Here is a 24,541-nt window from a genome sequence, read left to right on the forward strand (position 1 = left end):
ATTCATGTCCACTTCTGATCAATCTGTGCCAATCATTGTCCCCTTCTGATCAATCATGTGCCATTCCTGTCCCCTTCTGATCAATCTGTGCCAATCATTGTCCCCTTCTGATCAATCATGTGCCATTCCTGTCCCCTTCTGATCAATCATGTGCCATTCATGTCCACTTCTGATCAATCTGTGCCAATCATTGTCCCCTTCTGATCAATCATGTGCCATTCCTGTCCCCTTCAGATCAATCTGTGCCAATCATTGTCCCCTTCTGATTAATCTGATCCATTCATTGTCCCCTTCTACTGTAATCAATAATATACTGTACCATTTAATGTCCCATTCTAAAGCTTACCGTATATAGAGTGGTATTGCTCACAGCAAAAAAAAACCTGTCTGAACTCCTGAACAAACTCCTGCAGTCTCCGTTAGGGAGGGATGAGGGAAGCTGCCTGTGTTTGCGTGGGCGGAGTCACGTGTGTTTGCGTGGGCGGAGTCACTTCAGTCCTGTCACTTCCTCTTCATGAAGAGGACGCACGGAGGAACCACACGGAGGAACCACACACGGAGTCACCCACCGCACTACGCGATTCTGGTAAGTAATCGGTGGGTGGCTTATTTGCGGGGGGAGGGCTTATTTTTCATTTTTACCTAAAAAGGGGGGGCTGTCTTATTTGATGGCCCTGCCTTATCATCGGGGAAACACGGTATGTATATTGGTTTTGATCCAGGATTATATATAATGGAAGAATGTTTTTTTCATTTGTGTGTTGTCAAAATTTCTATAAAAAGGAAAAAACATTTGAATGAATTGTAATTAATAAAAATCTCATTAAACAGACTATTTTGATTAATCGAAATGATAAATATTATCTTTGAAATTATATATTACAATTCAAAAACCCATTGTGTTGCTTTGCTTGGCTGCAATGGTTGAGCTGTCTGACCTCTCCTCTGGTCAGACAGATGCTCACCACCTACTTTCTGTGAATCATTCCTACCTACCAATTACTGATACATACATTCCTGTAATGCAAGGATGCTGTTAGAATATGCCTTATTCTAACTTGCTTTTAGTTGGGCTTTAAAACTTTAGAACTAATGATCTACTAAGTATACGCAATCAGGCAGATCATTATTGCAGAAAGGGAGAGGCCTCCTACCTGCTTGATCGCTTTAGGTATCTGATACAAAGCTGAGCTTCGCATGCACAGTGTCAACTTGGGTTGCCAGGACTTACTGGCAATTCCGGCTTCCCTTTGGACATGCCAGAAATTAATGAACTCATGCGCACTACAATGAAGTTACATTATCCCAGCCCAGCTAATCAAGAAGGCCAAAGACCCTCTACAGGCAGAGAAGAAAGAAGATGACAGGGACAAGTGAGTAACACGGGTTTAGGTCTGCTTAGTATCTGAGTCTCAACTCCAGAACTCTTTTACAGGCTCTTGTGGTATCTGTTGTATGACCTGATGTGTTCCTAAATTAACTCCAAACAATGTTTTGGATCCAACCAGCAAAGCAAAAAGTTTCTGACAAATACTTGACCCAAGAAATAAAGATCTAATTGTTATCATAGTTAACAGTAGAGGGAAACAACTTGCATATGTCCAGATCTTCCATACAAGCTGAGCACACCTTTCACAGAGATACTGGAGGGCCACAAATAAATGATGACTTTACTGACACGCAAATAACAAACTCAGTCATTTCTGGGAGATCCACTTGAATATCTGCAGGCAAAGACTAATCCAGGCAATCATAATTCATGAATTGAATGATGCTCCACAGACTGGACAAATCTGCAAAATTACATTTAGCTGAAACAAAACATATATGGTCGGCAGACTGACTGACATGGCTAAACAAATCAATTTAATTTACTGTATTACATTTCATGGCTCGCCTTAAACCCATCTTGTTATCCACAAGCTCATGAAGAGATTACAAATCCTACCCAACACATTGCAGTCCTGTCTTGTGTCAGAACACAATAGTCCTGCAGTCCCCTAGGTAAAACATGCTCTGCCCAGGTAGATAATTGAACATACAAAAATGTCAAACGGTAATTTGTTGGCAGGGACAGCACAAACCTCTCTTTACATGCTTTCTTGCAATTCAGCAAAAAGGGCAAAACAGAGATATTGCCATTCATATAAATATATGTAAAAAAAAATACTTTACCAATGAGATGCGCCAAATATATAATCATAACCACCAGACAAACCACAGTGAGCTATCCTGCATCAAGGCAGGTTATACTATCATCCTCCATCAGAACAGGTCATACCATTATCCTCTGGATATCGGGATAGGATTTACTGTCCTTCTTTATCAGGACAAAATATACCATCATTCTCTACCAGGACAGGATATACCAAAATTCTCTATTAGGACCTAATATACCCTCATCCCCCCCAGAAAACATACCATTGTGCTCTATTAGCACGTTATACCTCTCCCAGGACAAATGTACCCATTATACTTTATCAGGACAGGATAACCCTATCGGGAGGGAATACACTATCATTCCCTATCAGGACAGGGTATACTATTAACCTTTATCAGGACAGATTATTCATACTCATCCTTCATAAGTAGACATGCATATTATCAATATTTATTATGATAGGATATATTCAATAGCAGAGAAAAGATGTGTTATATTTTATAATAGAAAATGTTATGTTATAGTCTCATATCAAAACAGGTTACACTAACTTTATCAAGATGGAAGGATATACTGTCATTTTATATCATGACAGGTTATACCATCATCCTATGCCATAGGAGCTTATACTATTATCCTATGCCGCCACAGGTTATGCTATTAATGTGGATCAGGGCAACCTATACTATAATTTTTATCAGGGTAAACTATATTATCATCCCATATTAGGAGAGGGTAAACTATCAACCTATAAAAGGACATAATATACTGTCTTCTTTTATAAGGGCATGCTATACTATTATATCAGGAAGGATTATTCTATCATTGTATAACAGGAAAGGTTATACTAAAATCCTTTATTAGGTTATATTAAAGGTTAAAATATTGTTCTATATCATGACAAGGTTTACCACTATCCTATACCAGGGTAAGACATATTTTCCTAACTTACGAGAGGATATACTATTAACCTATGTCAGGACAGGTAATGCAATATGTTTATCTCTTATGATATGAGGGCAGGGTACACTACACATTCTATACCAGGGCTGGATATATTATTATTCTATGTAGAAGGTATACTATCAACCTATGTCAGGGCAGGTAATACTATCATTCTTTATCAGAACTTGATATACATTCCTCTTATTCCTGTGATATAAGGACAGGTTATACTATCTTCCTATATCAGGGCAGGTCATATTATCATGCTACATAAGAACAGATCATCCCCTATCAAGACAGCATATGACATCATCCTATATAAGAACAGGTAATACTTTCATCCTATATCATGACAGGCTTTACAACCTTCCTAAACAGGTTATAAATCCTATTTTATCAGGACCGGTAATACTTTCATCCTATACCAGGACAGGATATATTACCATCCTATGTAAGAACAAGTAATAAAATTATCCTGTATCAGGAAGGCATATGCACATGTATACAAGGACAGGTTATACTAACCTCATATTAAGACAGGTTATTCTAGCTTGTTATATTAGGGAATCATATGCTAAAATCCATTATCAGGACACTATATACTATGACGCTATATCCTGACACTATATACTATCACCCTATATTGGTACTGTTGTCTGATATTAGGGTATTTTATTACGTCATCATATGACAAGACAGTTCCCAATACTGTGGTATATCAGGACATGACACAATTCAGGGACATGGCTGAAGACATTTCACAGCATATCGGACCCCATCCCCAGTAGCCTCTCCTTTTGCTGGTATAAATGGTAATAAATGTTTCCCGTTTGGGGAACTCACCAGCTCCACCGAGCCATAGTGTTTTCTGCTGAATTCGCCCCGCCGGCAGCCCAGGTCTTCAGAGACGGAGCTGGAAGAGAAAGGCTTCATTAGTATACATATCTAGTGGCGCGGAGCACAGACATTGCAGCAGCGTCGGCGGCGGTTCCTGTCACTGCGGGGGGCTCTGGGGAAGAGAGGAGCCTCGCACAGACATTGCAGGTTGTTGCTGCATCCTGGTTAGGAGGGGTGTGTAATGAGAAGAAACGCAGCGCCTACCCCCTCCCCCCCAGCCATGTGCAGCTGCGTCTTATGCCCGACAGTCTCAGTCAATATTCATTCACTGGAGATAATTCAGGATTTCTAGCATTACTGGTGTTCACATTAACAATCTATTTCTGTACAACCAGCCGTCTTACAAAACATGGCTGTAGATCACTGGGGGCTCCAATGAAAGGACAGACAGTATTCAGTGGTTCTGGTTATCCCCCAAATATTTGGTCAGAAGACTTGTGATGACCACACCCTGATCATTTTCCTGCCGTACCACACAGACGAAGAGTCACCGAACACATGTTTAGATTTTCCTACATCAACATTTCATCACCAACAAGAAAACACATCATAATAAATTTGCACAGCTTGTCCTTGAAACACAGATGATGTTGTCCTCACTAACCAAACCTGTCACTCTTCTCGTGTTAGGCTAAGGGGAACTGTACTTCATTTTATTCTTATCATTTAAAATAATAAACTATTATGTGGCACAGACTAACAAAAGTTTTACTCCCGTGTCTTCATATGAATGCACCTCTAACACCATAGGACCAGAGACATGTATATACATATGTAATACACTTTTTTTTAATGTCCTCAAACACTAGACCAGATAGAAGGAGATCATCAGGGTTTATTCCAATTTATTCCATAGCCTTGGAAAACCTGGCAATCTTTTCAGATTGTGCATTTATTATTGTATATAAAACAACAAAAGAAACTGGAGGGTTTGGGTCAATTTATACCTTTCAAAAAGAAGATGCACATGAGTAGTATATAGGACAAAACAATGCAAACATTCCCTGGTACTCAAATACCTAATGTAGCAGTTCCAATATTTAAACTTTGTTTATTGCACATACTTTTAAATACATGTACAATAATGAAGTATCTGCCATTTACTTTGCTCTTTTAAGTTTGGTACCAACACAGAGTACCTTGAGCTGGTTTGGGATTCTGGCATGTTGCCTTACCTTAGATCTGGATACACACTACTGCGGTGTGTTAATGCACATGTACTAATTGGCACTTGGGAAGTTGGGCAGCACATTTATTCATATGGACCTAAAACCCAAATTTAAAAAGTCTAATTACCTGTGTGTATACCAGCCCAGTAAGATACATTGTAGTGTGTTACTCTGTTTTGTTGTGTGCTGAAATGCAGGTGAAATAATAAGGTGTGGAGGGGAGTTACCTTTAAGTTAGCAACCACACTTTGGAGGGATGCATTGATATTGCAGAATTAATTTACAAATGTTCTAACAAACGTCTGTATTCCCTGTATTTGTCTGTATTGTATGCAGCTTTAATTCTTTGTTATTGCTGGTCATTAATATTTTTACATTTTATTGTCGTTTTTCTTCCGCCTGCCCACAGAATTTTATAACAGAACACCAATGGATGTGACGAAATATATATTTTCTTCTTTTACCAACCTTTTCAACTTCTGTAATTCCTAAAGTTGGTTTAGGATCCCATCCAAGATACTCAAGTGCTTCCAGACATCTTCAGACCATAGCTCTATTGTTTTATAAATGTGCAAGGAACATGTGCAGAGGGCTCAAATAGGAGATAGTAAATGTAATATAGAGTTTATAGTACTAAATGGAAGACCGGTGTGTGAGAGAGTATTGACATCACTTGCAGTTTTCCTGGGCAATACTGGACATATTACAATGTAAGGATTTCTGAGTTTGCGACTATATGTGTTACGGGACCCTTTTTACAGTTTTACCTAACTGATCTATATATGTATAGAGCAGAGCAGTGAACAGATGTCAAGCTGCCATACAGCCTGTACAACTAGAGTAATAAATAATGCAAAGATATAATAATAATAAAGCTTAGGCCTCTCTTGCTAGCGTGATATAATAATAAAGCTTAGGCCTCTCTTGCTAGCGTGATATAATAATAAAGCTTAGGCCTCTCTTGCTAGCTTTAAGGAGACGCCTTGGGTGTGGAAACAACACAAATCTCACATAACAAAAGGTCTCCAACATAATACAAACATGACACTACTTAGGCCAACAGCAGTCCACATAAAGTTTTGCACGTATTCAGTTTCAAAGACCAAAGGTGTCTTGTCTTTCTGATGAAAGAGGACAACAAGTAAAACACCTGCCCAATTAGACCAGAAACCTAAAATTTTACCATACAACTATCTTACATTCTTCTGAGTTCCATCCCTTTTACAGTGCCAACAGCACAACCCTCCACAACACACAAACGTTTTTTTATGCTAGTTTTTTAAACCTCTACATTGCACACTTTGAACACTTCTTTAATTCCCAACAACAAAATCTACATCTCTTCAACTTTTTAGATCTTCTCTATTCCTAATCCAACCATTCACATCCACAACCCTTCACACGGTATGAAGGGACTTTAATAGTTTACATTTGTGAACCACACAGTACAGAGGGGTCCTGGTGAGGCAGCGTGGCTTCTACATATATCTGCAAATGTATGCAACTAAAACTTCTGTTTATAATGTAAATAATTGACACAATATTCTTCTGCAGGCTTAGCTAGAAAGTGTGAGGAGAAACCCTGTATTGTTTGATCTGTCAGAGACAAACACAGGAAACCAATAGTAGTCTGACAGCTCTGCAAACTCCATGACCCTTTACTCTATTCCAATACCTCTACCTTTTTATTTCATCCTAATCCACATATGGTCCTCTGACCTGTCACATAATTAAATCTAAGTGTAACTCTATTGTACCCCTAACCCCCCAGTCCGCCCACCATACACTATTTTCCCTCTAATATAACCCATTTAACTTCTCTTTCTATATTGTACCCCAGTCCCCTTATAGCCCAGTATTTTACTTAATTCAATCCCTTCTGTGCATTTATTGTACCTCAGTCACCCAATATTCTTCTATTATTACCTAATCCCTACCTGTCCGTTTACCTTACCCTACTTCATCTCTGTCCCTCTATTGTACTCCAAGTCTTCCTCATGTCCCCCATTTGTACCTCAGTCCCCCCATTAGACCATCCATTCACCTATTTGTACTATAATTGTTTTCACCCTGACTGGATGAAAACAATTCCTAGTTCATTTTGGGTCAGTCCAAATGACAGTTGGCTTTAAGCTGCGTACACACTTGCAATTTTTGTCGTTGGAAAGGATCTTTCACGATCCTTTCCAACGACAAGGGACTGCACGATGCATGAACCGTGCTGTACATACAGCACCATTCATGCTCTATGGAGAGGGGAGGGGGAGAGCGACGGAGCGGCACCCTGCTGCGCGCTCTCCCCTTCCCTTTCATTAGGATCGGCTGTCGTCCATCGTCCGTGGATCCGGCAGGTCGGTCGTCCGGACGATGGACGACACCGACTGTACACACGGCAGATTTTCGCCCGATAATTGGCTGATGCTGATTATCGGGCAATAAAAATCTGACGTGTGTACGGGGCTTTAGGGTTGTAATATATAAGGAAATATCCACATTCCCTTATGAATCAATTTGGGATTTGCTTCCACTATGTAATCAGCATTGGATTATAGCACCATAATAAAAAAAATACAGAGAGTTACATTTAAAATTATCTTGTGCCCAAAATGTGAATATTTGATATGTTATATAGGAAAGACAAAACAGCTGCACCAATCCACTATGCATATTAGGCACCATTCATATTAGGCACCATTTAGATCAGCACCAGGTTGCCTACACGTCCCAATAACTCCTTATAATGAGAAACAAAAGAAAAGGCCAAGTTTCACACCCCAAGTGAACCAGAATGATTACAGAGTTGGCATAACTAGATGGGTTTCACCCCCTAGTGGAGCTTAATAATTTTTATTATATGCAATCATTTCATAAATGCATGGGATAACAGGACAGTTAGAATGGTTATTGTGCTGTGGTATTGGTAGGTTCAGCTGTTTTAAAGATTGTATTGATACAAATGTATCCACCATTCTAGCAGTCTCCAGGATACTATGATTAGGCTCATGGATGTGGCTTGGAAAACATCAGTGTATGGCAACAAATAAAAGGTTGTTTGACCTTTGACCTAACCAGTCTGCAATAAATGGTGTTTGCATGGTATTTTCCTGGATAGTTTTGAGCTTGTTTTTTTACATTTGCCAACAGCCTCATAGTATGTAGTTGTATATACAGTGTGAGATACTGCTGCCTTTAACTGGTATTCTCATGTGATTTGGTGATATCACTATTATTATGCCCCCCGTTCTTTTTTACAGAGACTCAAGCGTTATATAGCAAAACCTTGCTCTAACACAGAGACACAGTATTGATAGGAGACTAAAAAAATCAGATCAGACAATATTCAGAGTTTTCTAAAATCCGCACAAGTCAATCATTACTGAAGAATATTCACCCAAAAATCTGTGGCTACCAAACCAATCCAATATTTTACACTTCACGCTAACTTCTGCGAGGGAACACAGAACAACAATTCAACAAAGATGTCACCTGACAGGTGAAATCTGGTACCATGAATAACTACACACCATCACTCCCTGTGGCATTTAGTCCACTATATATAGCGGTCATGGGACTGAAAGCCCTAAAGGTGTATCATGTAAATGGGCAAGAAATGGGCAATGGCAGCAGCTGCCTGCTCTGATTTGTTCATGTCCTCGTTAATGGAACACACCATGCCTTGGGCCTTACTGGACAGGCTACAAACAGCCACATGACACAAGGGTCACTGGAAGGTAAGTTATAGTGCAACACTTTACCATTTATTCTGCTATTCACTTTTCTATAGCAGAGCTGCAGCCCCTATCTAAATCTCTGAGTTTGCTTTTTCCTGGTACTTTTGCTTTTTTTTTTACTGTGATCTACAGCAGTACCTGTGCTGGGGGTTCTTTACAGATGCGTGCTTCTTAACCAGAGCATGACATTAAAAATGAAGGATGGTCCTGGTGAATAAAACTGTAAATAATGAATAAAATGGGTAATGACCATACAGCCTTCTTTTCTTGTTATAACAGCCTCAAATTTCAAGAAACATTTTCTTCAATGGGAGGCATTACCTAAATAGAAAGTGAAAAAAAAGCTCAATAATCTGCATTAATACATGCTTGTGGTTTAAAGTCCTTGCAGCATGAATTTACCATCTATGTTCATATAAGCTGAACTTACACTTATCATGGACAGGCAGAGAACAATAATTATTTTGATGGTTCTCACTACATCCACATCATGGAAAGTTACGAATCCAGAAATAAAAGTCATATTAAGGGATGATGTTATCATCTTCTAAACTGTTCTTCCAGGCTGACATCTCTGATAACAGGGCAACACTCCGTCCAGTATATACTGGGCACACACAGTACGTAAAAAGACCTAAGCCTGTGGATTCGGACTGTTAACGTCTTGATTTTTTTTATACATAAAAAGGGTTCATATTTACTTTCTTTGCCTAAATAAATCAGCATCCTGACATGTTATGCTGATAAAACCTAAACATTAAATTATTTATGTTTTTATCACATTTAATTTTTCTTACTTTAATTTTTCGTACTTTGTAGATAAGGCTGGAATTACAGGTATTTCTGGGCTAATAACAACACTTTCCCTCCTAAACTTGACAGATTTCTGTGTACATTGCCTAAACATGACTAATGGCCTGTGAATATGTATAGAGCTGTGTGCCATGTAATAAAACCAACCAGTCTCACCCAGAGCTAGAAAACTGGACAGATGCCTCTATACAACCAGGGACCTGAAGCAGCACTGTGCTTTTCCATCGGATTCTTTCCCTGGTCTACCACCCCACTGGAACTTATGCTACAAGAGTTTGAGCAGAGAAATAGACAATTTTTTTAGCACCCACTAATAGAGGAAGAGCTGGTTCAGTAGCTCTTAATACTCACTTTCAAATCAATTTTCAAAATAGTTTCGAAAACCTGGGCACTTCCACCTAACACAAATGTTATTAAAAGCCAACGATAAAAAAGGCTAAGAGGGAGAAATTCAGGAGGCAGGCCAAGGATACTAGGCACCGCAATATTAAATTCTCTCTCAAGCAGTGTTTTGTGGATAACGCAAACTTCTCCAAACATTGATCTGCCACCTGATGAAAAATGCTTGCTTAGTTCTCACACCAATGTTACATGGCAGAGCCAAATGTATCAGTCTAGTGACCATTGTTGTAAAAGGGAATTCTTTCCACTGAGCACCAAGGTAAGGGGGCACTTTCTGCTCTGTACATTATGTAAGAAAGAAAGAAAGAAAAACCAATACTATTCCTTTAATCTTACCTGACGTGTCAGTGGCACATCCCTATCTACCACATTTCACAACTGTTGGCTGGCAGTAAAACAGGGGTAAAAAAATGTTGCCCTTCAGATAATAAGCATTTGGCTACACACACAGGTATACTCTATATACAATGCATATTTTGTTACTTTTTTGCAGTAAAATGATTTATTGGAAGCACTGCCCTTCATGGAAAAATGATGACAAAATTACAGAGACATTTGTTTTATCCGTGTATAGATTTATGGCTATGGCCAATTTTACAGGATTCTCAGTAAACTTCCCATTTCTGTAAAGATCACTTTCATTCGGCCTCGCCCTGCAGTGATCAAGCCACTGCTGCTAGAAGAAGAGAAAAGATATATTTCCATATTGATGAGATTGCCGAGTCACATGACCAGCAATGAGCGCAGACATGATCAGAGGTCAAGGTTGCCGAGCAACAGCACATAATCCAGCATCAACCGTGCCACTGCTACACAGGGATACACTTCTGGAATGATCAGAACCCTATGGGAGAGGTGTGTACAGGTATGAAGTGTATGGATCCGTGCCAATAGGTATACAATATATACATATAGATGTTAATACAAGTACAGTGTCTAGATAGGCAAAAAATTTATCAAGAGGCATTGCGATATAGCAAGCACTCCATAAGTATATCACTGTATTTAAAGGTGTGCACAGCATAACAAAAGACATAAAATATTTTAAGCTGGGTGGGAAAAAATTGTAGGTGGGTGGCAGCCCCTGTATTAAGACCCGACTCATCAGTAACCACCCTAAAACAGCCGGGTGGTTACTGAAATGTGTGGGGTGGGGCACCTGGCTAAAAAGCATACAACATACAGACAGATATATACAGCTTTACCTTGATGCTGTATCAGTGAAAAAATTACAGAGGAACGTATATAGGAAAACAACACATAGGCATGAGCATTTACATATGAATTGTATATAAAGGTGTGTATTGATATACTATGTATACAAAGGTGTGCATATAGAAATAAATTAAACAGAGAGGGATATAGAGGTATATTGTGTACACATAAATTTGTTTGAATCTACAGTGTATTGTTTGTACAGTAATTCATATGTAAAGCTGTATGTAAATATTGAATGAAGATATGTGTATGTAGGTATACAGCAGTGCTTCTTGACATTTTTACCATGAGGGAACCTTTGAAACAACTTTCAGGTCTTCAGGGAACCTCTGCTATAATTATAAGTTATCAATATATTATTATTATTATTATTATTAATAATAATATTATTATTAATAACAATAATAATAAACAGAATTTATATAGCGTCAACATATTATGCAGTACTGTACATTAAATAGATGGATACATACAAACATGGTCATTTGTATACAGTACTAATTTACTTTAATATAAAAATAATATTTGTATATAGTAGTAATGCACAGTTGGGCATCATGGTGGCTCAGTGGTTAGCACTTTTTCTTTTGCAGTGCTAGGTCTATCTGCATGGAGATTGCAGGTTCTCCCCGTGTCTGCATTGGTTTCTTCCGGGTACTCCAGTTTCCTCTCACATTCAAAAAACATTAGGTTAGGTTATTCCCCCCCCCCCCTTCACCCAAAACTGACCTTAGATTGTATTAAAGACAAATGACTGAGGTAGGGACATTGGATTGTGAGCTCCTTTGAGGGACAGCTGGTGACATGACTATGGACTTTGTAAAATGCTGCGTAATATATTGGCACTATATAAATACTGCAAAATAATAATATTGTATACAGAGCCACACATACAGTGTTTCCTTTGTGTCACAGACCCAGGACTCCACTAACTCATTAGCTATAATATAGTAGCACAGATGAATTTATCAGACATGGCCTTTATCAGACATGGCCATTGCGCACACATATTGCATATTGTAGCCTAAAGAATGGAGTCTACTTGAGCTGAAGATTTTTTGACTGGTAAACATTAGGTTTGTTCAGTCTACTAATTAGAAATTGTAATTGTGTGAAGTTAGTGTTGAGATATGACTAATATTTTTTTTTTTTTGGAGCACTGCACAGAACTTTGCAAATATATGTACATAGCAATAATAAACTAGACAGTTGGTGTTCTCCAATGCAGCAAGGAAATCCTGCACAACATAAGGCAAACATTCAGTATCAGGTCATGATAAATGCCATTCAGGAGCAGGTAGTGCACAAATAGACTCAGCGAGTCAGTACTATTCAAAGCAAATGGAAAAGGACCAGAAGGCTCTTGGGCTGAAGTCACATGGAGTGGCTACCAACTGGCTAGCCGGCAGCCATTCTACCTCCTCACTAACCACTGCTACAGCAAGTGTATTCCCTCTGAATAGATGAGAACTCTTGCTGCTAGGGATAGCAAGGTTTAAAGGGGTGGAGCAGCTGCCAGCTAGCAGGTCTGTAGCCAGTTCAGCTGATGTGATTTCAGCCTTACAGAGGTTGTGCATACTACTGGTGAGTCACAAAAGCTTACTATAAGCCCAGAGAGTCAACCATTGGTTCTACCAAGATTGAAAACCTCTGCGGTCACAGGAAATTGACTCCATACACTGATTTGAAAAATGATTGCAACCAGAATTTCTTACCTATTAGTTCAGCTTAGTGTGAGTGCCCCCTAGGTGTTGGCAATAATTTGGTTGCCCCTCCTGGCTGTTTTCCTTAGGGTTTCCCTCTAAGGAGGCTATGTGCGCCTAACTGTACGCCAAGGTTCCCTTTTTCAACATAGCGCATATGGCTTAGCAACTCTGCGCTTCCTTCCATTTTTGGGGGCAAAAGTTTATGCGCCACGCAGGAGTGGAGGGGTGTATGGATTGTGGTAGCTGGAGATTTGTATACTCTGGTGAGAGGGTGTTGGTTATTTTGGCCTTTTAAGCTGTGAAGTTTAATGGGTCTATAATCAAGTCTATACGGTATCACTATGTTAAAAAAAGGTAAGCTACATACGCATATTATTGTTAGATGGGAGTGACTTGTTCATTTAGAAATGCATATGTTGATATTGTATATGATTAAATATAAGCACAGCAGTAACAAAGGTGACTTTGGATGCTCACAGTAACCCTTTTGGAAATAAGGTACTTATTTTCAATCTAATTTTTCCACTAGCGTTTTTCTTTGGTCATGCGCATGTTTTGACGCAAGGATGGACACTGTGCTGAATAAGTGGTTGTGTGTTTATATTTTGGACAAATCTAAAAAAGTAAATGTTGACCTAATGCATTATAAATATATAGGAGCAGCAATAATGGTGTGACTTTGGATGCGCACAGCAATTATTGGAAATAAGGTATTTATATTTAAGATTTATTAATATTTATTATATTTAAGTTTTTTTTTAACTAATTTTTGTACATAGGTGTGGATATCATTAGTTGTTGAACAAGGTGATATATATAACTTTCCACCTTTTTCACATGGAAATATATTGTGGCACACTCCACTGTAGTCTATATAGAATATTGAGCATAAATTCACATGCTTTTGATAGTAGTTGATAATTTAAAAGAAGGATGACTTGATAAATAAAGGATAGTTGATAGTCCTAATATATTTTATTTTGGTTAATGGATATGGTTTTTGATATTTTGTATTTAATATTTTTGATATGTAATATATATGAACACCTTATGGATAAAATCATGTTTTTTGGTCTATATATATATATACATACATGTTACACAGACGTCTAAATATATATACATTTCAAGGCAGATAAATTGCATTGATTTTGTGGTTCTATGATGGTTTCATCCTGTGTATTGCCTGTGTGGGCCATGTCATCACTGTATTTATTATTTTTATTTATAGTTTTTTTCTCTCCTCCTGAAGAAGTGGACGTGATCCACGAAATGCGTCAAGGATAGCATGTCTTTGTTAGTTGCATGCTAAAGAGAGCATGTATATCTGTATACATGCTGGTAATTTTGTGTTTTTTTTAAATAAAATGTTTTTTTTATAAGATTATTTGGTCATATTTATTTAATCAAATGTATTAGAATCATATGGTTAAAAAATCTTTTTGGAGAGAAACGTTGAATATATGGTGCCTTAAAAGTCCCAAATGTATTTTTTGAAGTATTAAAGCAACCAGAATATCTGACAGAGTAGATGATCGCTGAGCAGGTAGTTATGGATCACAAACTGAGGACCTTATTCAACACCCTCCAAAAATAAATGAGCCAAGGGGACCCTGAAACTGTTGATCATCTGGTGGAACTTTACTATGTAAGAGAATTAAATCCATACAGGATGTCTATAATCTGCAAGCAGACCTGGATGTACTGTTTGATTGGGCAGCCAAATGGCACATGACATTTATTATAGATAAATGTAAAGTTATGCACTTGGGAGCTAACAACATGCATGCTTCATACTGTCTAGGGGGAATATATTTGGGGGAGTCAGGAATAGAAAAGGATCTGGGGTTTCTGATAGATCATAGACTTAATAAATAACAGCATGCAATGCCAAGCTGCAATACCTAAAGCTAGCAAAGTACTTTCTTGTATTAAAAGAGGAATAGACTGCAGAGATGGAGTCATAATCCTGCCCCCGTACAAAGCATTGGTCAGACCACATCTGGAATATGCAGTCCAGTTTTGGGCACCAATTCACAAAAAGGACATCGTGGAATTGGAGAGAATGCACAGAAGGGCAACTAAACTAATAAAGGAATAGAGGAGCTCAGCTATGAGGAGAGATTAGCAAAACTAATGAAATGAATTTATTCTCCCTTGCAAAGAGACATTGAAGGGGGGATATGATCACCCTGTATAAATATATAAAAAGTCCACATAGAGAACTCTCTTCCCAATTATTCACTTTAAGATCATTACAAAGAACAAGAGGGCACTCTTTGCATCTAGAGGAAAAGAAGTTTAAGCTCCGGATAAGGAAGGGATTCTTCACTGTAATGTCTGTGAAAATGTGTAATCGGCTCCCTCAGGAAGTAGTTTCAGCAAGTTCTTTAGATTGGCTTAAGAAAAACCTGGACAGAATATAACTGGGTATTAAAACTTTAAAGTAAAGATAACAGAGACTGTTGATCCAGGAAACATCTAATTGCCTCATGGAATCAGGAGGGATTTTTCCCCCTGTTGGAGCAAATTGTACCAGGGTTTTTTTTTTTTGCCTTCTTTTAGATCAGATAGAGTAAGGAAAAAACAAAAATGGCACTTTTAGGCCAAATGATATAAATTCTACTGTGATAAAATAAATTTTATAACAGTATTTCATACCATTTCAAAACATTTTTTGAAACAAAAACACTGAACCAGTACATATCTCCTGCAGGGACGCCTATAGGGATGTTCCTGCTGTCGACGCGTTTCACGGAAACTGGGTCTGCTTCCTCAGGACAAAAGAAGAGATCCACAATTTTAACAGATACACATATATAGCATTTCTTCACAAACATATAAAACTGTGAAGTTCAACCCACACAAATTTCAAAATGCCCTTGATGATCCGTGAATCTCTTTCACATAGCATGGTATTGGAACAGACAAGAGAGGCAGCAGAGGCAGAAGGAACAAACACGGGGAGAAGGAACAAACGAAGGATCCTTTGTATATACTCAGAATTAATTAGATTAAAAAAGGAAAAAATACAATTAATTTATTTTTTTTTAGGGCCCATAAAATACATTTTAATTAATTTGTACTAGTGGTCAATTGAATTTATTTAAAAATAAGAATAATCAATAATAATTAATTTCAGGTGCAAAAAGGGCAAACTCCTTTTTATAATAAGATATTTCTGAATGATTTCATATAAGTAAAAAAATGTGCACCACAAAACATTGAAATAGATGCAAAATTATATCTGATTAGTGTTTCCTTAATTGTTTCCATAAATAGTTAAAAGTGTGTTGAATTTAATTTTTTAAAATAAACACCCTCAATCAAATGTTACATGATATCTAGTTCTTGTGCCAAATCATCTATTAATCCACATGTGTGCCAAACTTGTTAAACTAGGGAATAAAATGTCTTTCCCTGTATTTAGGATGATTTGTTGTGGCACTAGAGTTTGTTTATAGGCATTTCTTGGTCAGCTATATGGGTACTTACAAACCACTGAAAGAGTTTAGCAGACGTTTTACTGTAAGTTGGTAAAAAAATAAATCTGTAAATTATTGTAAATCTTGTCCAGTTTGTGAAAAAACTGCATCCTGCTGAGTCTATTTGTGCAACTACCAGCTATGGAGGTACACTTTGAGTGAAATGCCAAAGACTTGGTGGGGCTTTTACCACAAGTCTTTCTGTGGTCATCGGCATATTTAGGATCTTGTGGATTATGCCATCTGATATCCTGAAGCAATACTCTTCTTGCACAATAGGATCTGCCAAAAATATTGCTAAAGAATTGCATATGTTCAACTATGTTGGGGTCTCTAATGAGATCCTGGTGCATAAAAAACCCATTTATGTTGAGTGTAACTCAAGAATTGAGTACATTGTTTAAGGTGAAGCATCTATAAACCTTTGGTACGCCACCCAAGTGATGGCTTGCTTATTGGGACAATTTAATAAAACAAGAAAACATTGTCATTGATAATGATGGATAAAATTAGACTGTTTTTTATCTGATGTTTGCAATGAGGATAGTTCCTTAGTCCTCTACAGGTAACTCCCTGATAAACAGAATCAGGATATAAATTTTTATCTGGCAACAGGGTGCTGGTCCCCACCAAGAACAAGTTATTTGCTAAATTGCAGTGTATTTGACATGACTGGGAGAGTTGGATATGGATTTTCAAAGTTTTCAACTTCTGGAAGAGCAAGTTAAAATTGCTGATGTGCTGCCTTGCTCTTATATGCAGGAAGTTAAAGAGTTCCTATTAAAAAATTACTTTTTTTTTGACTTACCAGTATAGACTTCTGCCAACAGTAACTGTTCCAGTCCTATTGTTCTAGTCCAGGCATTGGCAAACTACGGCCATATGAGGCCCATTAGGCTTCTTAATCCAGCCCGTTTGGTGGTCTGTGGCTTTGGGGTCAGGTGAAGGACCAGGCTGGAGGGACGCACCGGCCAGACCTGCCTACCACGTTTCCTATACAGATCCCAGGCTCGGGGAAGTGGGCGGGCCCACTCTCTCATCGCAGGCTCAGATCTGCGATGGGAGAACAAGCGGGGTGTCATCATGACGTCACTTTGAGTGACACCTGTCTGGGCGCGCTAACTTGTCAAACACTACCTCACGTTTTGTGTGAAAAAGTTTGCCCACCCCGTTCTAACTCCATAGCAGACGAAAAACCCTCAACAAACAACAAATACTCCAAATTTGTGTTGGCACTTGACAACCTGCTTCAGACAAAATGCTCCACATTTCTATTATTGAGCAAAGCTGGCCTTTTTTTCCCTGTGCATCACAGCAGCAGCAAAATAAAGTGTCATCACATCATCTATGAGGGCTAATAAATGAATTTCTGTTGTTTTACCACAAATATAGTAAGCTACCAAGAACAAAAAAATACCCATTGAGTCAGAAAATAATGATGAACGTGACCATTTCTTCATGTGCAAGCAATGGTGTTTAGTGATAGTCACTGCCTTGTCAAAAGCAGTCTAAAAGTTTTTCCTGTGTAGGTTAAGTTATTGAAACTGCTTACATTGGTCGTTCTTCTCATATTCCCATTGGTTGAATGGAAAGCACATGAAAACACATGATCAAAAATAAGTCTAGGGACACAGCACAGTTGTGCTTTAAGGTGTCTTCACTTCTATGCCATGGCTTATTTTACAGTACAATACAACATGCATACTACATTTTGTAGTGCTTCTCAATAAATTACAGGTCTGGGTTTGTTTGCTTTCTATTAAGTTGCTGTGCGTTGGTGGCCCATTCTAAATCTGCCTTATCACACACTACCTATTTACCAACCAGCATGGCCGACATTTTGGGAAATCTGTGTGCCCAATAAAGGGATTGTTTTCTTTATTTCCAGGCATGTCAATTTACTCCATCCTGTAGGTTAAAGTACACATGGATCTCACTTCTTCTGGACTGTGACTGAAAAAAAGCTGATATGACAGGTTCACTTTACATATCGTTTCAGCATTATACCTATAATAAACAATTATGGACAAATACAGCAGTTTTGGATGGAAAGGGGGCAAAATTTATTAGGTTTCTCTACCATGTTATTAGAAAATGCATTTGGAAAATAATTTGTACAATAAGCCTTACATATTCATGCTTTGCTACTTGTTCAGGGCCAAAATCTGTTATGTAATAGTTTTTCCATATCAATTATATTAGTTCACACTCCATCCATCTTATCCTGGCCTGGCCCCTCTGTCAAATTTCAGAAACCATTGTGACCCGAGTCAAAAAGTTTGCCCATCCCTGTTCTAGTCTCTGCCACATACCTTCCCAATAAAGTGGAATGTAGCCGAATAAAATACAGTGTGTAAAAGTCCTGTCTGTGGTTTATACATTATATTACCCAAGCATCCTTCTTATACCTTCTTAAGCCATTGATTGACAACTGCCTCTAGCTGCAATATAATAATTGCATACTAAATCATTCATGAAAGACCTAGTCCTGATGTACAGTCCTCTAAAAGATGTAAAATTTACCTACCAGTGTTACACATAACTCAACTCTTTTTCCAACCTGTCTCATACTGTATGTGCTGTCAGGCAATGGAGGGATCTCTTGATGTGCAGCAAAGGGTTCCAGATGTGAAGGAGCATGTCCTAAATAAATCAGTGTTTCTCACCTCGAAGGGTGATGGCAGAGGCGCAGAGTTTAGACAGAAGGAGAGGACCAGGTCCAAATTCTGCATCAGGTTCCATAAGACTGTAGCTAAGTCAATGCCTGACTTAGTAAGTCTATGTTGTGAATGTTTAAAAAATGGAACCATTGTTTACTGAAAAAAAAAAAAAAGTTAGACTAAAATGAAGTAAAAGGTAAACCTGACTGGTTATACTGGGACAATACAGAGTAGAAAAAAAGCACTTTGATAGATAACTAGGCTTTTGGCCATTGGCCACATTATTCACCAGTACAGGAAAGCCGTATCACAAGCAGCGGGCTGGCCGCACACAAAGATAAAATCTCTGTTTACTATCCTGTCAGAATGACACTGTAGTATTTCCCAGACATAATCTGTTAACTACATTTCCATGTTTTTTATAGAAAATACCAGAAACCCTGCGATGTACACCCACAAAGTAACTTTAATCTAAGACTTAAGTGAGATTATCTGCAAAAAGCAAGGGATTCTGCAAAGAATTTAAAAGCTAATTGAAGAAGCGTAACTTGAAATGACCAGAATGCAGTGAATAACAGTTATTTCTAATACTTCACCCATTACAGTTACCCCTGTCTTAGATTGCTTTTGGACCTCACCTGGCAGAAACCCCTGTGCACAGATCCTAGTCAGTAAATCCCTGTGTGCTTTGATCATTGCCATTGATTGATAGGCCCAGGGGCCTCAAGCATCACAAAATAAAAAACTAAAACGCATTGCTGCGTGTTTAAAGTATAAGTAAAGACAAAACAAATTTGCTTTCTCTATTTGTCCTGATCGCCCATATTGAGCATTAAAGTGAGGGTAAATATCAAATTTCCCCAAAAATCTTCCAATAGGGACTTTGTTACCCTGACAATATGACATTGGAAATATTTACCATAATTCATGTTGAGTCTATGAGGCAGGAAGTGAAGGGAAAGAAAAATATTAAGACTTTAGCTTTTATTTAATAAATCAAAAGTGTAGAAGAGAATGTAACAGCTAACTGGCTAGACTCACAATTAACAAAATGAAGAGCATAATAAACCAATGAAGACACAGTGGCCACATTCAAGAGAATGCGACCTATGCCTGAATCCTAGGCTTTGCTTGATAAAGTGTCTGGATCCTAGGCCTCACCCTCTTCTGATACCAAGATCCCTGTGCCTGAGCCTTTTTCAATACATCCTCTAATGCCTGGATACCATGGGCCTGCACCAATACAGAAAGAGGGTAATAATGTATACAGAGGGTAGGTTTGTATTAGCGCCTCCTCAAAGGTTGAATAACAGCAACTAAAGAGCTAATATCATAGATGAGGCACATATACAGAATCATTTTTATAGGCTAAAGCTATGCTAATACTCACGCAAACCCCAAACCTGCTTTGGGTTATGGCTGCAAAGAAATAGAAAGGTGACAACAATTAAACTTCTATTCTGCAAACACGTTCCCACGATCCTGCCTCATGCATGCTCTATGAAGTATAGATGACATCAACACACTAGTAATGCCCATCCTGACTTGCCTCCATCCTGAAACAGCACTTGTCAGCTTACAGAACAACCATTCCCGCTAAAAGATTGATATCAGCTTTTGGGTGGTGGGGGTCAGATTACAGAATTACAATGCATGAATTTACATTGTCTCTTGCATAACTCTGGCTAAACAAAGAGGCAGGGGAGAGCACAAAGTGAACTTATGCTGAGAAGGGGGACATTCAGGGAAACCTGTGGCTTTGCATCGCATAGGCAAAGAATTTTTTTATGAAAGAAACATATATAGAAAGTAAAAGGTGTTTTCATGTGTTGTCTGTTTTTTTTTTTTAGCCTGGTAATACTGATACTGGCTCCCTTTACAACCTCCAAACACACAAAGTTTAGGTTATTTATTGTTATATTTTATTTGATGATGAATACCTATTTCACAGTGTAAACTACAGCCATTTCTCGAATCCTGGCCTGGAAATTACCTACATGGAGTTTGTATGTTCTCCCCATGTTTGCATGGGTTTTTACCAGTTGTATTCTGGTTTTTTCCTACATTCCAAAAACATACTGGTAGGTTTTTTGGTCCCCCCCTCCCCAAATCAGCCTTAAACTATGTACAATTCTGCGTAATATGCTATATAAATAAAAAACACATAGACTCCACAGTGATATCTAGTTAAGTCCATATTCAACATGCAAAACATAAAGCTCATGTACATGGAATGTAAGCCTCTTCTAGCAGTGCATTATAGCCTAGACTGCTTCACTATTTGCTGGAGAAGGTGTCATGGAAGCGCCTAATAGATAAAACATTTACCGAAGGATATCAACAGAGAACAGAAGGATCACAGCTATCCAACATAAGAACCAGGGCTGTCAGTGAACTGCATGGCTCCCAGCTATTAATGGAGCCAAGGTCAGAAGTCACAGGGACCTTGGGGGACACTAAATGCCTTTTACACTCAGCATTCTACTTTTACTATCCTGCTGACCAAAATTTAAAATGCGCATCTAATACTATCCTTCAATATTCACAGCTTAACATATTTCAAATACAAACAAATGTTAAGCATCTGAATCTAACCACTGTCACACAAACTCTGTAAAATTACATACCACACTCATTCCATGAAGCTTTACAGAAAGAAGTTGATTTGAAAACAATGACACAAAACAGTTTAAAATCTCATTGCACTCAACTGAAAACAGTGGTTACTTTATGACAATAAGAATTCCTGGTGTTTTAGCCTGAGGTCTATATTTCACCAATAAAAAACATTGGTTACAGTCATTTGTATTATACAGAGTGTTTTTGTGTATGTATGGGTGATGCATACTACCATTTGTCCTGTTCTGGATACTGATGTAATTCTCTGTATATGATAATATATCTGAATGGACACAGAATGGTACCATTTTTCTTGTACATTGTAAGTAATTCATGCCATTTGCTAAATGACCTGCACAACTTCCTATATTTGTTCAACATCTTCTTTTTACTGTAAACATTTTGTCTTCTTTTTAAAACATTGCTTTGCAAATGTAGTCACACCCAGTTTGTGCTACGGAGCATGTCCCTTTCTTATCAACTTAAAATTGGTTCTTTTGGGTTAGTATCTTTGAAAGGAGCCACTACAGAAATGATCACCTCTGCCTCTCATTTGGATGGACTGTTTTCTCCCACCAAACAGAACAAATGACAATCAATATTTTATGGCAGTTTGACAGCTCAGGTATAATAGAATATTGAAATTAAGGTGGAAGCTATATCATTCTAGAAATTAGAATATATTATGTGCTTATACATGAGTACCTGGGAGAGTATTTTGGGCGGTGCCCTGGAGCAAGATACATGGTCCATACTGTGGGAACCAGCAAATAAAAGCTCAATATGTACGCTTTATAAAGAAAATCTTTACAAGATTTTGTTCCGCTGGTATCATACGCCAGCGGTGTTACACCCCCTGTTTCCGGAGGTAGATCCAGCTTGCTGGCGCTGCGGGTCCCATTATGGGACTCTGGAACATATTTTTTGGTCCTGTCCCCTTATTCAGGGCTATTGGGGGAGAATCAATGCACTAATTGGGGACCTGACTCAACAACGATTTCCCCTTGACCTGCTCCAACACTTGCTGGGATTGCTCTTATGGACCTCCCCAAGTCCGCCCATCAGCTTATTACACATATTTTAGTGGCTGCTCGTACTCTAATCTCCACCAAATGGAAATCCAGACTGCCCCCCTCTATGGAGGATTTGTATGCTCCTATTCAAGACATACACCTGATGGAGTACCTCACTGCCCTCCTCCGAAACAGGGTTGCAAAATTTGAACAGATATGGGAACCTTGGGATGCCTACTATACCAGTCTACAGGATTATTATGTCGCTGGTTCAAAAAGCCACTGTGCTTCCTATCCACCTTTGTTTGTATCCCCCCACTCCTTCCCCCCCCCCCCCTCCTATTCCCCGGCCTAGCTTTGTTTTTTGTTTTTGACTCCTTTCTTGTTTTCTGTTGTTTATTTATCTGTTGTTTCCGTATTTTTATAGTCTATGGGGTTTGATAGGCCAGTACAGTACGGCCACTTTTTTACTGTTACTTATGCCAGAGTTTTTTGTACCATTATCGGATGTACCTATCACCCTGTATGCTGTGTTTACGAGATGTTTTGCTGTATAAGCCTGGTTGTCTTTGTATGTGAAAATGTTCAATAAAAATTCATTAAACAAAAAAAAAAAGTATATTTTATGTGCTAAAAGATACACAGCTCAGAACCAGAGGGATCCTAAATGACAATGGGTAGGTGGATTAAGATGGACAAGTTCTAGCAGAAATTCACCATTCAGCCTCATTGCCACTATGTAAGGTACAGTTGGGTTCACTGTGTTTCACACAGTGTGTGATATGCAAGACACCAGACATTAAGAGCAACTTATGGTGTTCTCACTTATGTTTTGTGCTGCAGTACATTTTATGCTGAACACATTTAAATCTGTTTTTGTGTGAGGCCCCATTCAATGTAATGAATTGGGTCAGCATAATTCAAGTTGGTGTGCGGTGTCATGCATTGCAGTATAACACATGTCAAAACATTTTCCTATAGTGGGAACAAAGCCTTTCTATTACACTGGATTCAGAGTACTGCCTTTATGTAATCAACCCAGACCGGATGTATCAATGGCCATTAAACTGGATCCAAATCCCTTTGTATACTAGCATTTTTATACTAGATCTTGGATCAGACTTATCCATGACCCCTCTCTTTATAAACTGGACCCATAGACAGGTCTATTTATTGGCAATATTCAACTAGATCCAAGGCGCTGCCTTTTAACTAGATTCTAGACTTGATCTATTCATCAACATTAACAAACTAGGTACAGAGCCCTGTCTTTTCACACTGGTCCCCCGACCAGATCTATCCATGGTCATTATAATAACAAATGCACAGCCCTGCCTCACTGGATGCAAGTCTAGGCCTATAAACTGATCCATGGACCCAGGACCCTGATCCAGATGGCCTTTTTTAAATTGGATCCATTTATCTGCCTCAGTACACTGGACCAGATCTATTTGTAGTCATTATTATACTGGATCCAGAGCCCTCATTTAACTTACAAAATCAAGACCAGATCCAACCATGGCCTTATTACATGGACTCAAAGCCCTGACTTTATATACTAAATAATGAACAAAAACTATCTATGATTATTAGTATACTGGATCCAGGCAGTAATTTTTTGTTGACTTCAATTTTTAAGCTTGTTTACACTAAAATAGGTGTGCTGAAAGTGCAGTCAGTTTTCTTCTATCACGTCAGGTTTCTCTACCGCCCATTTTAATG

General features: G+C 38.4%; 1 protein-coding gene across 3 annotated transcripts in view; it reads right to left on the minus strand.

The window, feature by feature from the left end:
- Positions 1 to 24,541, minus strand: part of GARNL3 (GTPase activating Rap/RanGAP domain like 3) — a 140,321-nt gene that overhangs the window by 64,203 nt on the left and 51,577 nt on the right. For all 3 annotated transcript variants that reach the window (XM_072431882.1, XM_072431880.1, XM_072431881.1), the window contains one exon: positions 3,950 to 4,019. In XM_072431882.1, the coding sequence (XP_072287983.1) occupies positions 3,950 to 4,019 (70 nt within the window). The remainder of the gene's footprint in view (positions 1 to 3,949; positions 4,020 to 24,541) is intronic.

This window comes from Pyxicephalus adspersus, chromosome Z (genome assembly GCF_032062135.1).
Source record: "Pyxicephalus adspersus chromosome Z, UCB_Pads_2.0, whole genome shotgun sequence".
NCBI classification, from domain to species: Eukaryota; Metazoa; Chordata; class Amphibia; order Anura; family Pyxicephalidae; genus Pyxicephalus; species Pyxicephalus adspersus.